The sequence below is a fragment of the Scomber scombrus genome, chromosome 14 (genome assembly GCF_963691925.1).
Source record: "Scomber scombrus chromosome 14, fScoSco1.1, whole genome shotgun sequence".
Classification (NCBI taxonomy): domain Eukaryota; kingdom Metazoa; phylum Chordata; class Actinopteri; order Scombriformes; family Scombridae; genus Scomber; species Scomber scombrus.
In genome coordinates this window covers 9524277-9538460 of record NC_084983.1, presented here as the reverse complement: position 1 = coordinate 9538460, position 14184 = coordinate 9524277, and the positions used below count along the sequence as shown (strand labels likewise).

Genomic DNA, 14184 nt, shown 5'->3' with positions numbered 1-14184 from the left:
TTTAGAACGATCTTTATAATTTTAGCCCAGTTTCACTCTATCAGACAAAAATCCTATGTCACACTTGGTTTGCACTCCAACAAAACATGCTTAAATGCAGTTTTTGTTTTCCCTCAAAGCATTCCCTTTGACCTCTTTTGCATTAATGTTCTGCCAGGCTCCCACCCTTCAAATCCTTTATTCCATGCCAATCTTTAGAACATACAGCATAGTATATCAATACATATTTCCGATGCATCTGCGAAATAAACCCTTCTTTGAATTTCGATTCCTACTGAAGTGTTCTCCCACATGGGATTCCCTGAGGACTCGATTGCAGTTTGCACAGCTGAGGTGGAGGAGTGGAGGTGGACGCCTCCACACCATTCTGATTGTGAGACTGCTGCAAATTACTCATGACACTTCCTCTGATGACATTTTTCAACCGCTCCCCTGTTGAATGGCATCTCCAGGACCCCACTACCATCCACCCACCACCACCAACACCCTACCCCAACACACACGCATTAATTCACCATCGCTGTCGTGTCACAATAGCGCCGCAGAGATTGCCGCCTCCTCAGCCTTCACCTGATTGACCCCTTTGAGCAGGTGCTGGATGTGATCCAATCACAGTCAATCTTCTTTAAACATTTCATTCTTTAAGCAGAACAGGGGCTCAAATTCCATCATTCAATGACCCGATCAGTCGCCGATAACTCAATCAAGCCAATCCCGGCTTATCCCGAGGGAGCCATTTCATGAGGGACAGCTGGGAGATGAGACGCAGACCTACAGAAAGGTGTCAATCTCCACTGATCCACAGCTCTCTTTGTGAGCCAGCTATACAGCACAGCATCTGGTTGTTGGAGGTGACCATGTGACAGGTATTGCTGAGGATCAGCAATAGTCAAAAATGTATTTAATCTTTTGTTAAAGGTCTGATCCTTAAGGTATATATTCAGTAACCTGCAGTAAAGACACTTGCATTCATACACACACACATTCACTTTCTCATAAGAAGACAGATATGCACTAACAAAAAAAAATTATGTGTATACTACAGCTCAATTCTTCAGCGGCCATTTAAAAGCTACTCTATTGGAAATGTTGCTGGGCCACTGGGCAAATAAAGGTCAAGGGGGATATGAAATAGTTTGTCTAACTGGCCCTTTCCCCCTGTGTGTCCCTGCAGCCCCACAGCCGTATCCACATTCATAGCCAATTCATTTATATTGCTTTGCCCTTCTTACAGCTAGTCTCAGTCACTAACTACAAGTGACTGCAATGAGATTGAAGCCTCTGGCTAAATCTCCACTGCAAGGCACATGCTCCATCATTGCTGCTCTGATCACTCCTTATAATCACTGGAACCAGACTATATCCTCAACTGATTGGGTGAGCCGCAGCAGAGAGGAAACAATCACAGAATGTCAGCGGATGATGGACACCGAAACGTTGGAGTGGTAGTGGTCACTGTGAGCTACCATGTAAATGGCATGCAAATGTGCACCTGCACTAGCTGAGGAAGTGGAGTGAAGGACTGTGGCCCGTTGATTAGGTTTTTTTTCCTCATATAAAGTGTACTTTTTCAGCATTAATCATCCATGTTTGGCCTTTCAGGCAATGAACATGTCACAATTGTGTATTGGAGTTTTGCTTTCCTCAGGGCTTTTAATGTGCACCTTCAGTGTCTTCATTTTAAGCCTTGTGTATGTTGTCAATGTAACAGCTTAATTGCATTGTCACCCAAGGTAAAAATGTAATTGTGCAATCAAACAGATAACACAAGAATGATGATATCAATGTCACATCAATGATTATTGGTAATTTGTAATCTTGGCACAGTGATTTAGATGCACTTTGTAATGACTGAGGCTAAAAATAGGTCCGGGCCAAGTTTCTACAACATTAGGATGATTCACGAAGGCGCAATTGCGAGAAGCACACATTATTTCATAGCCATGATATTAACTATACGGCTCAATCTGATAGGTTATCCTCAAGAAAAGGTATTACATAAAACCGATTTTACAACAATATAATCCGATGTGAATATACAGTGATTTTCTTCATAGTTATCAGGGCTGCATTTCTTACTTGACATACCTGAAAATCTCCAGCGTTGTTAAAGGCCTAAGCACTTGGGCAGGTATGCAAAATTAATTCAAACAGTCTTTACAGACGGTCACACAGAGTTATTTTTCTGCCATTTACAAAATCTAAGGGCACGCAAAATGTCAGCCGTGGTATTAGATTACCAAAGCCCCAGAACAAATTTCATGCACTAACCAAGGAATCTTTCTTTTCTGATGCTTTTATAATTTCAATTCTTCCTCTCAGTGAAAGTATGAGAGAAGAGTGCAGACGCTCCTGTGGAGGCAGTCAGGCTGCTACTGTAGGCTAGTCTCTGCGTTCTGACAGTGATCTCTCTCCATCATCTCACTCTATCGATACCTTTCCAGTCTCTTCCAGGTGTCATCACTCTTACCTTGACCGACTTTATTTTTTGTTTTTTTTAACCATGGGATCATTGTCTCATCTTAGGACCTAAAGCTCTACTTTGCCTGTCTGAGTCACTCGTGACCTTTGTGTGTCTACCTTTATCCCTCCTAAGCCAAGTGGCAGTGAACTGGTTAAGCTCCTCCTCCTCCTGCTCCCATTCAGCTCCACCTCCAGGATCTGGCTCTAGACCAGTGGAGCATGAGAACCAGGACAGCCTGGACATAAAGGGACGATTGTGGCAGCCCAGTGACATGGAATCAAGTAGCTCTGATGAAACTAAAAGTCAGCTTCAGGCCCGTACAGCAAAGCCCAGCCAATGGGCATGAGTGCAGAAAGTGAGTCAGTGAGCACAACTTGTTTCAGCTTAGCCAAATAAGGGCAGTATGAGATGCACCGAAAGCCGATTACAATAAACCAATGAGGAAGCATTAGTCAACCCAGCTAATTACGCCTTTAACAGTGTTGAGAGCTCTTTTCATGCCTGGGCAGGGCTCTGCTGGTACGTCACATCCAAATGTATAAGGTGTCAATACACCAAATCCCATCTTTAATCAACCTCTTGCCTCAGTGGAACATTTTGGGATGGGAGGTGTTTAGTTAACAGGTGTTTCATTTATTAGAAAAGAAGAGGGCATTTTAAGGCCGCAAACAAACAAAAAAAAAAGAAAGAAAGAAATGAACAAACATGCAACGCACACATTTGTTAGCCACATCGCACATTTTAAACACACATCAAACTTTTACTTGAGTAAATAAAACTGTATTGTGTTTGTCTCTGTACTGCACACTTAGCAAGGCACTGAAACCCTTCAAGCACATCTGTTGCTGCTACGGAGCTGCCCCTGACCTTTGAGATTGGGGAAAGCAGAGTCTCTATAAGAATCAAACCAATCTAAAAAGACTTTATTCATAATAATATAAAAAAAATCTTTCAGTGCCATCACATCTGTAGATTGATTTTTTGTAGTGTTTCTACTTCTTATGTAAACCACAGACAAAGGCAGGAGGGTAAATGCATTACAAATGTTTACAAATGACTGTGCATATTGCAAACCCAACAAGATTATCAAATATAAATCGCAACAAAAGTAACAACAAGCCAGGACTATATATGAGGGAAAACCAAAACTGTGATCTCTAAAGGCTCACGCTTCCTTTTCTTACAATTTATATGTCTGCACAATAGCACATAATAGCACAAACAGCGCACTGATTAATTTGACTTTATTGCAAGACAGAAATAGCAGCAGCCTCCAGTTAAGAGTCCTTGAATATAAAGGGAGGCCAGGCAGCGCTGATAAGATTGTCTCATCTGGCTCGGAGGGCTAAGGTGCAGTGTGCTGCCTGAGAAAAAAAAAAAGGGGGGGGGGGGGGGGGGGCAGGATGTGGGATGTGACTACTATTAGGTAATGGGATCCATCTGAGATACATTAGAATCAGTCAAACACAACCACACTTCCGTTCTGTTCAAATGACTGTCATAATCACTTTAAATGCACACCTTCAGCGTGGACTGTAGGCAACCAAAAAAAAAAACAACAAAAAAAAGAGAGAGAGAGAGAGAGGCTCTGGCTATGGCGCAGCTCCTCTGAAGTTGTGCCAGGCTCGGGCATGTGCTCTGTCCTAATGGTGACGGCTGGGAGAGTGGCAGTGAGACTGATGTGCATGAGAGCTGTCAAGCTTCTCTCCCCATAACAAATGCCGCCTCTCCCCTTGACAGAATGGAGACAGAAGGGAGGGGACTGGAGCGGGGGAAGGAGGGGAGGGGAGGGGAGGGTGTGGAGGTTACAGACAGAACCTGTGACCCAATTGTGGCCACACCAGCTGTTTCCCCTCCACTGCCTCCCGACCACCGCCATCTCTGTAGACCACATCCTGCTAATTGGCCTATGCTGGCTAGCACACACACACACATACATACACACAAATATAGTGCTTGCTATATAGTATCATGAAATAGCTTATTCCAAGTCAGGAAGAACATTTGCTGCTGCCTTAAGCTGTAGTTGTGTGATGATTGATAAGTGCTTCAAAACACACACTTGGTGGAAATATGAATGACTGCCCTGCCACCAACCATGCTGGCTAATGTCCCCCTTGACATGCACATAGGCAGACCGACAAACAGACTGATGACTGAATGACAGACTGACACACATACTGCTACCGAGATTCTATGGAGGGGAAAATGAATTAATTGGTTTTCCCTTCTGTGGATAAGTCCTAAAACTGGTGTGTATGTGGCGATAATGGTAGGTTGCACTGACAGCCAGGTTATTTAATAAATCCTGGGATGTGTAAGGCAGAAGAAAAAAAACAGAGAGAAAGAAACCCTCTTTTTGCTCTATATCTCTTCTGCCATAGCCCACAATATCTACTCTGATTTCTTTTTTTGCTGGAAGACACTCAAAACTGCTCATACACACACACACACACACGCTCCTAATCATGCACCCACATAAATACACATAATCGCTGACACACTCACGCATGGCGAGAGCAGTACTGCAGACACATCCAAGCATGCACAAGTAGGCTATAAAAGCACACACAGAAACATGCACAAGATCTTGCTCAATCAGTCTGATTTGTTTGTTTCCTCCTAAGCATTTGAGGATTCCTTAAGGAGGAAAAAACTTTGTATAATCAAGTCAATTATGCCATTCAATCAAGTCGAAAATCATTTCGAGCCCTTTCTCAGATCCATTGATTGCGAAGTCGTGCTGAATATTTGCTCGCTGCGTTCTATTGTGCAAATAAGCTATCTTTATTTGGAGCGGCGGACCGGGCCACGGCGGGGTCTTCCATACGTCTTCGGCAGAAAAAGGAGCCGTACGAAATCCTTCACCTTGCTCGCTCTCGGTGGTGAAAATAACACTGAGCTTTATAGGGGAGAGCTGGTTGCATACGGTCTCCGAACAAAGGGAAAAAAACAGATTCTATTATTTTATAACAGCTCTTTTGTCTCCTTCAGGACATGGTACATTATGTGCCCATGAAAAATCCATCCTCAGTGAAATTGTTTAAACTCAAGGTCAAGTGCTGATGTTACAGGGACTGTATCAGCTGAAGGTGACCTTGAATGATGTGGAATATGACATGAGGGAAATGGATCTCCACTCAGTGTGAGGAAATTATCTGTGAAATGCTGCCACTGTATCAAAGCCTGTTTGTGGGTGCGCATGCCCATGTGCACACGCGTGAGACTCTGTGTGTGTGTGTGTGTGTGTGTGTCTGTGTGTGTCTGTGTGTGTCTGTGTGTGTGTGTGTGTGTGTGTGTGTGTGTGTGTGTGTGTGTGTGTGTGTGTGTGTGTGTGTGTGTGTGTGTGTGTGTGTATGTATGTATGTATGTATGTAAGTATGTGTGTGTGTGTGTGTGTGTGTGTGTGTGTGTGTGTGTGTGTGTGTGTGTGTGTGTGTGTGTGTGTGTGTGTGTGTGTGTGGTATGCATGTCCTTGTATGAAAGCATGTGCGTATATATGTCTCACTCAGCTGGGGGTATTGGTCATGAGAACAGCGTGTAGAAAGTGCTGCAGCAGACAGGAACAGATAGCTGCATATGAGTCTCTGTGCCTAATGAACTGGGTGTGTTTTTTTTTTCAGAAGAAAAACACACCCAGTGGAATAATGCTGTCACAATATTAGCACCCTAATTTCAACTCCAATACTCAACTCTGATGTTATATTACAATACATAAGAAAAACATGACATCATTTTTGATGGTTTTTGCCTTTTTTGCAGAGGGGTTTAGTGATGGAGGCTGCTTGTCCATGTTTGTTTGCTCTGTAAGCAAAATGCGTGTTTGTTGACCAGGCATGGTGGCCCGTGTGAAGCGAATATCTATCCATATTTTCTCTTGTTTGCCTGACACAATATAGATTTATTGACAGGAAAGGAGCCAAACTGGAGCCCCTGGCTTCTTTTAAGGCTGAAATTTGTCATGATTGTGGTGCTGGTCATGTGATCTAAACCACAGTGAGATTGTTGGGAGCGACACAGGGCACTCTACACTGGTTGAAGCTTTAATAAATCCAATTATCAAATTGACATCTACTAAAATAGAATTTAATTTGTTGAAATATTCCATTATCAAACATCAAACTTAACAGCATGCAAAGCAATAGAGGAGTACTGAAATTGTGGTTATTGTGACAACACTATGCAGTGTAATAATAGTAATAATAAAAAAAGTCTTACCTTCCCAAACTGTTCAAAATACTGCTTCACGTCTTCCACTACCGTATTGGCTGACAAGCCACCCACAAATATTTTCTTTGTTCTTGTGACCATCTGGAAAGAAAAGAGTGAAAGGAAAATATTAGTGGCTTCAAATGCACTGCGCAACACCTTTAATGAGGCTTCAAACGTACTGGATGAGCCGCACCTGTGATGGGGAAGATATAAAGGAAACAGGGATAAACGGATCCACACAATCAAGCTGCAAAACCATCTTAGTATTATAGTATTAGTTACAAGAAAGGTCACAAACGCTGAAGGTTTTGGTGGGAAAAAAAACAACTTTTGGCAGACTTGGCTAAGAAAAGCAGTTCTGTGAATTCCCCTTACAATGACATTTCAAACGAAAGCTCGTATCAGAACAGACTGCAACAGAATTAAAGACATCCATTTCATCCTTTATAAGTTTCTGTTTATCTTCTTCAAAACTTGAAACAACAACGTAATTTATGGACTTTCAAAAAACAATTAATGAGCGCTGGAAGATGGAATCAGAGTGCATTAAAGCCTCATTTAGTTTCAAACAGTAAGAATATTAAGGATTATTACCCACGGCATCAAAAAGGGCACGAACATCTGCTGCAGAGAGCACATGCTAAATTTAGGGAGGACGATTTCTCAGGGAACTACAGTAACAATTCAACACCAGTGGCAGTGTTAAATGTGTGCGGGACTATTTCTAATTCGCACACAAGGTTACGCCAAATAAAAATGAACCAGTGAACTGATGCGCCAACAGTTAACCACACACACAGTCTCATCTAAAGACTTATGAAACATCTCAGAAGACAAAGTGCATTGTGTTGAATTTGTATTGTTTTATGTCATTAAAATGTAAAAGTATATCATACTAAGGTTCAGTTCTGTGGCAACTATTGTGTTATTATTGCTTCAGCTGAAATAAGCAGCTGTTGGAACAGTGTGTGGAGAAAGTGTCCCCTCAGCCTGTTTCAGATGACCTCTGGTAATAAACATGGCAATGCAAATAATTCAGCATGCTTCAAGTAGACATAATGTTTCCTGACTGCAGTAAATATCCACACAAGTTTCATCTGATCCACTACTCTTTGTTTAGTTCTTGAGAAACTATAAGACTCCCAAACAGGCAAATTAAGTGATGAGGGAGGGTCTGAATGCCTAAAGCTCCTAACTAGTCTATAATAATAGTCCAACAGACTCTCTGGTTCACTTGTTTGTGTTGCACCTGTTTTTCCAATGAAGAGAAGACAAGAGTAAAGTAGGTTGTTGTGATTCCAGAAACACATGTTCCCATATATAATCCTTACTATCTTCAATGAAGTGCCAAATCTATGCTACAGATTGAGCATTTACCAATATGATGTTTCATATAATGATTTGTGATGCACTGCTCTGTAATCTCACTGGCAAACAATAAAAGGAAGAAGCAGAAAAGGCAGCAGAGAAAGTCACTGCTCTGATCTCCCATGGCTCGCCAGAATCAAACAAAAATAAATGATGAGGGCAGGATAAAAATACTCCAGAGATGCACAGCAAACAATCAGGAAGGTTGAAAGAGTCTACCTTGATCAAAATGCTGACCAAAACACTTTCGATCTATGAAAGAGGCTTAACACCGAGAAAAAAGAAGCAACATTAAGCGATAGCTGAAGTAACCATCTGTCCGGTGCTTTCCAGGTGCACAGTCTCACAGGCACATAGCCTGCACATATGCACACTGCCTCCCACACATGGGCCCTCTCTTGTTACATTTTGGCTTTTTAATTTGGCTTCTATGTTGTTGTTTTTTAATTATTATATTGTTTAACCATACAATTCTATTAAGTTGTGTTCACTGAAAAATTTAAAGAAAATAAACATTTGTACAAATTATCTCTTAGGGGGAAAAATAGTCATACATTTCAGTGGATTCTATTTCCTTTGTAACTCCAATTTAAAAGTGTTAAAAAGGTTCAGTTTCAAGTTGTACAAATATGTTTAACTCATTAGTAATGTGGCTCTTTGTGAAATTTGAATGCATCCACATGACTCTCTGCTATCCCCTGAATTTTCATCCAGCCTCAGCAGCAAGTTGAAATGTCTACTGAGGATACCTCTAAAATCAACCACATTTCCATTCTAACATGCCAACATGAATATGTTATCATGGTAAAATACTGCCATACTAACATGTGAAATAATAATGTAATATATGTATGTAACACACATTAACATGCTAATGTTAGCCTGTTCAAATGCTAACAAGGTAACATTATCATAAATGCTAAATGCATGTTATCATCCAGGAGTTAACATGCAATGCACGTGTGTTAACATGATAATGATCACCTCAAAGCACAGCTGAAAAACAGCACCTGATGATGACAGAGTGCAGCTCAGACTTACAAAAGCAAAACCAAATCTGTCTGTAAAGATGAGCCTAAAAAGCTGAGTCTGTTCTATATGGTCAGTGTAAATTAAAATGTTTTAAAAAACAGCAAACTTTACTCTGGTTTTGACCCTGCTGATGGTAATGATCTTAGGGTAACAGTATTGCATCTTCATCCTTCAAACAATGTTATTTATCGGTGTGTAATGAGCATAAAAGCCCACAGTAAAGCATATTGAGTCTAGTTTTTTTCCTCCTATGAAACGTTCAATTACTGGTGGACATGCAAAATATCAACTGGCTGGTTTAGGGTTATACCCTGGCCAGGACCCAGCAGCTGCATCATCCCCCCCGCTCCCCCTCCTCCTTCCCAACATCATGCCTCAGGCCTCAGGGGTTATCAGCCTTGGATGCTGCCTCCGGCAACCCCAAGCCAGACAGCTGCTGATAAACTGGCTGTGCGAGTATTTATCAACATCACTCACTTTTATCATTGCCAATCTAGGTAAAAAAATAAACAAGTCAATGCTCATCTCTTCTTGCCTCTCTACGTCAGCTGTTTGTCCCTGCTTCCCTTCTGGGCCACCTATTCCCCGGTCATTTTTCCGTCTTGTTCCATTGGGCTGCAACCAGTCAAGTTTTCAGCCTTGTCCTTATACTTTGACATGTCTGCCCAATAGCTGATGGGATTGCTAGAGTCCCGGTACAACACAATTACTTTCTCTATTTTTCTCTCCATGGTGACAACCATGGAGAGACATTAAGCCTCATAGCTCTATACTGTGTCCCTTATGGCTATACACATTGTTTGAGATACTATATAGGAGTAAACGGTTATTAACTACAGTCTCAGATGTTTGATGCAGAACGATACATAATTAATGAGTTACTCCCTGACTACTACAAGAACTGCTGTTATTTTTTTTATTTGTGTGTGTGTATGTGTGTGTGTAAATATGTAGCATGTGCAATAATGCCAAGCTGATTGGATGAAATGACTTTGGAATTGCATTTAATTTGACACAGATCATTTTACATTTTAAACAAATGCCTTTTCTATTTACCCAAATCACACACTCACCAATAATAACTGCCAGGGAACAGAAAATTCCCTGCACTGCATTTACAGCAACATTAGTGCTGATCATTTGGGTCTGGCTGAAGTATTTTAAAAAGTCTTTCTTGACAACATTTCAATTCAAGCTGACAGATTTAAAAATGGACCTCTCTTCAACCCAGTTTTTCCTTTAACCCAATTTTTCAAACATTCAGTTATTTTTGCACATCCCTAAGAGACGGTAAAGAGACTTTACGTAAGCGTGTGTGTGTGTGTGTGTGTGCTTATACATGAATGTGCTTCTAATTTCTTGAGTGCGTGAGGCTGTATGTGAGGAGGGCTGCAACAATTACTGCCCGAGTGCATTAGCATGCTAATAGAAGGCATGCCGAGGATAGGCTACATACAGCGAAGCAGACAAAAAAAAAAAAAAGATGTAAAAAGCTTCTGGCGCACTCTTACCCGCACCTGTTAGCAGTTTTAAACAATGACAGACAGAATAAAATGATAAAACATCTACCTTCCAAGAACAGCGTGACCCTTTTGTGCAAGGTCATCAAGAAAAAGCTAGCTATCTCATGATGCCTGTCACATTAAGACTGCAGGTTAGCCTAACTCCAAATCATTTTATTATTTCCAGAAGTCAGGAAGAGGCTGGGGTAATTGCGCGGCTCTTAAAACATGAGCATAATTACATCTGCGCCGTCTTGATTTTACCGAAGGCACGACTCAAGTGGACAAGATCCATCCATCTGTTCAGAAGTTAAAAGTCTGCATCAAGAATGTAACATCGGCACATCTCGTTCTGTTTACTGCTTTGTCCGCACACACCTCAGCAACAGCGTTATAGTCCAAGCTGGCAGCGCGCACACACACGGTCACGTCAACTCTTGGCAGTCGCCTTGCATCACAGTGAGTAACCAGGAAGGACGTAAAGGCTGGCACGCTGGCTGCATGAACCACGACTGGGTTTTAACACCCAGGTAAATTATTAGTATCAATTATAAACATACACAATGTATATATTATTAGACATGCTTATAAAAAGGACTCCAGACTGAGTAAAGTGGTGAAAAGTAGAAACAATTTGACAATGAATTGACTTTTAAAAGATTGAATTTTACCTTTTGCCACCGTTGCTTAGTAACACTTTAGCTCTTTTTTTTGGCAAACCATCAAAGACAGAGACACACGCAAATATACGGAATTGTGTCCAAAAATGAACACAAAATTTAAACAATACACACACACACACTGGCAGTTAGGCTACTTTAACACACACCTTCTGACTCACAAACCAAGAGAACAATCATGGTCCATATCTTTTTAGGTCATTGCCAGGAAGGTAATTATCAAAGTCACTCCAGACCAAACTGTTTACCTTTTATGAGTCTGACCTACAGTCTGATTTGCGAGTGTGTCGTTTTGTGTGTGCGTGCAGGTGTAGACTGTATTTCCTCCTATGAGCAGTGAGTGTAAACAATGCTCCTCGCTGTAAATCTTTTATAATATTGAGCTCCTGGTTTGAGTATATTCTAGAAAAGTGGGGGCGCTGCTGTGAGTGCTGAGGAAGATGAAAAAGATAAGCCTGTGGCTGATATTGCAACATACAATATTACTATTTGAGGAAATTTTAGTACTTCTACCTGTGGCGGCAAACAAAATTCGAACAGACACTGTGTTGCACCTACAAAAAGCTATTAGTGTTTTGAGCATGCATACAGAACAGAGACTGCAAAGTCAAGCCATGAATGTTATTAACTCCCCAAGTAGGATATGAGAGGAAATGAATATATTGTGAAACAATATAAAAAAGGAAGAGAGGAGCAGGCAGAGTGGAGGAAAACACATATTCATGCAAATCTTTAGATTTTACACTCCAGCTTTGATGCTTTAAAGTGTGTTGTCTTTAATTCTATTCTGAAACACAATGCGATGATAGACAGATGGTGAAAAAGACACTTAGTAGATTTACTGGCAAAAGTTGTAAGCTGACACCATTACAAATCAATGCTTCACTTTCTCTGACATCAAAGTTACATATTCTTCAGTGTGGTTAACAGTTTAAGTATGCCTTACTATGTTATTTTCAATTCAAAAATTAATACAACGGATGAATTACAGCTTGTTAATATTTTAACATGTAGGGTTATGTTTACTAAGCCTGTCGGAAGATTATTCAGGGGCGCAATACTTTGTATCTCTGCAGCTTTTCAATTTAGCGAGGTATTTACTACGACTACAGATGAGCCCAGCCACTTTTCATCTGATTTGCATAAAGTGTCGCCAATTACTGAGTAAGAGTAACTAAGATCAAGATGCTGGATTCTTTTGAGGTGTGTTACGCATATGAAACTGAAGTTTTGTGCTGCCGAATTTGGAATATCAGTAGAAGAAAAGACACTTTTTAAGAGGTGTACATAAAGCCTATGTGGAAATACTGGTTAATTATATCAGCAGTGATTCTATGAGTTATAAAAACATTTAGTATATGGTAAAAATTTTGAGCTCTTAAAAAACTCCATTGCTATTAAACACATATATTCAAGCAGAAGGCCACAGAGGGGAAACAGAGAGGTAAACATGTGTGCAAAACAATAGCTACAGTAGTTGCATTCCTTCTGTTTTGCCTTGTCTTATGGTGGCTGCTGAGAGCTTTGGTAAATTAGTTTTATAATGCATCCAGTGCTTGAAGTGTAAAAAATGTGCCAGCACTCTGTTTATGCACATGTTGGCTTGTGTATCAGCCAGTATCAGTGAAGTATTACATTAAGTACACATTAAATATTACATTCTGAATTTCTCGAGGGGCCCTTCTGATGAAGTCATTTTACAATTCACAAGTGTAAAATAGCGGCTATATCCTATCCTATCCTATATTATCCATAAACACAGATTGTCATTTACTGTGTCAAGCAAGTCTATGTATAGCATAAGTTGTAATATGTCAATTATTAATACGTTAAGTTCAAGATGGAAAAAGACTTCCAAGCCACTAATTTCAAGATCCAGTGACCTAGTCAGTGTTCAGGTCTAAAAGTACAGTAGCTGCCAGGTCCAAAATAAATCATGGACATGTTAGTTGTAGCTGAAATTGAAATCTTACCAAATCACAAATAAAAAATTCTCTAGCAATCACATTTCCAAATTCCGGCTTTGGTCAAACATCAACGTGAAACCTCCATTTTGCATATAAAGTGTCACAGCATCCATAAAGATTACACTTCTACTCTCCTCAATCCTCACATCGGTTCTTCCAAAACCTTTGATTTTCTCATGCTCCTGATTAATCGACTGTTCCTCGCTGATTTGTTGTTAGCGGATCCTTCAGTGACCACCCGCCCTCCTCTCCGCAGACGCCACGCGTGCACCCTTTCACCGAGCTAGTTCTCCGGCGGGTCGCTGAGATCACACATCCAGCTATGATTACAAGGTGTAAGCCTTTATCATGGCCCTCACCTCTCACACATACAGGCTCACAAACAGCTGTAAAACACGGAGCCCCAGACAGGGAGGGAGCCGACGGGGGGATTTCGATGTCATTTCTCATACCTAAAAATAATGGGACAGATAGAAAAAAGCCATCACACTTTGTTGTATAAGCCACAATTGTTATCGTTCTAGCGGGGGGATATAATTACTGGCATTCAGATCCCGTCTGTGGCCTCGTTCATAAGCAACCAGAAAGCACCAGAGAGCATCTGTCAATGCAATGTAGTATGATCAAAGACCTAGACGTTGTGCAGGCACGATACGCACACACACTCTCCCTCACATACACACACACACACGCAGGGAAAACATGGCCAGTCCAGGTAAACACTGCCTCTGCTCATTTGCATCACTAGAGTTGACTCACAAAGAGAAAACACAGCCAATAAACAACAAACAACGGCACAATCACTTTTGCTTTGGAAGGGGGCTTTCTGCACAGGATGGAAAACAGAAGGAGAGCAGGAGATAGTAAAGCAGGATTAGATCATCAGCGAGAAAGGGAAAGGAGGGACGGCTGAGCGATTAGCAACAGTGGCGCATTTGTCCAACAACAAGTTCAGGATG

At 41.1% G+C, this 14184-nt stretch overlaps 1 protein-coding gene across 6 annotated transcripts in view; it reads right to left on the bottom strand.

The window, feature by feature from the left end:
- The window catches only part of LOC133994578 (RNA-binding protein Musashi homolog 2), a 243370-nt gene that overhangs the window by 159243 nt on the left and 69943 nt on the right, over window positions 1-14184 (bottom strand). For all 6 annotated transcript variants that reach the window (XM_062433898.1, XM_062433900.1, XM_062433902.1 and 3 more), the window contains exon 6: window positions 6683-6775. In XM_062433898.1, the coding sequence (XP_062289882.1) occupies window positions 6683-6775 (93 nt within the window). The remainder of the gene's footprint in view (window positions 1-6682; window positions 6776-14184) is intronic.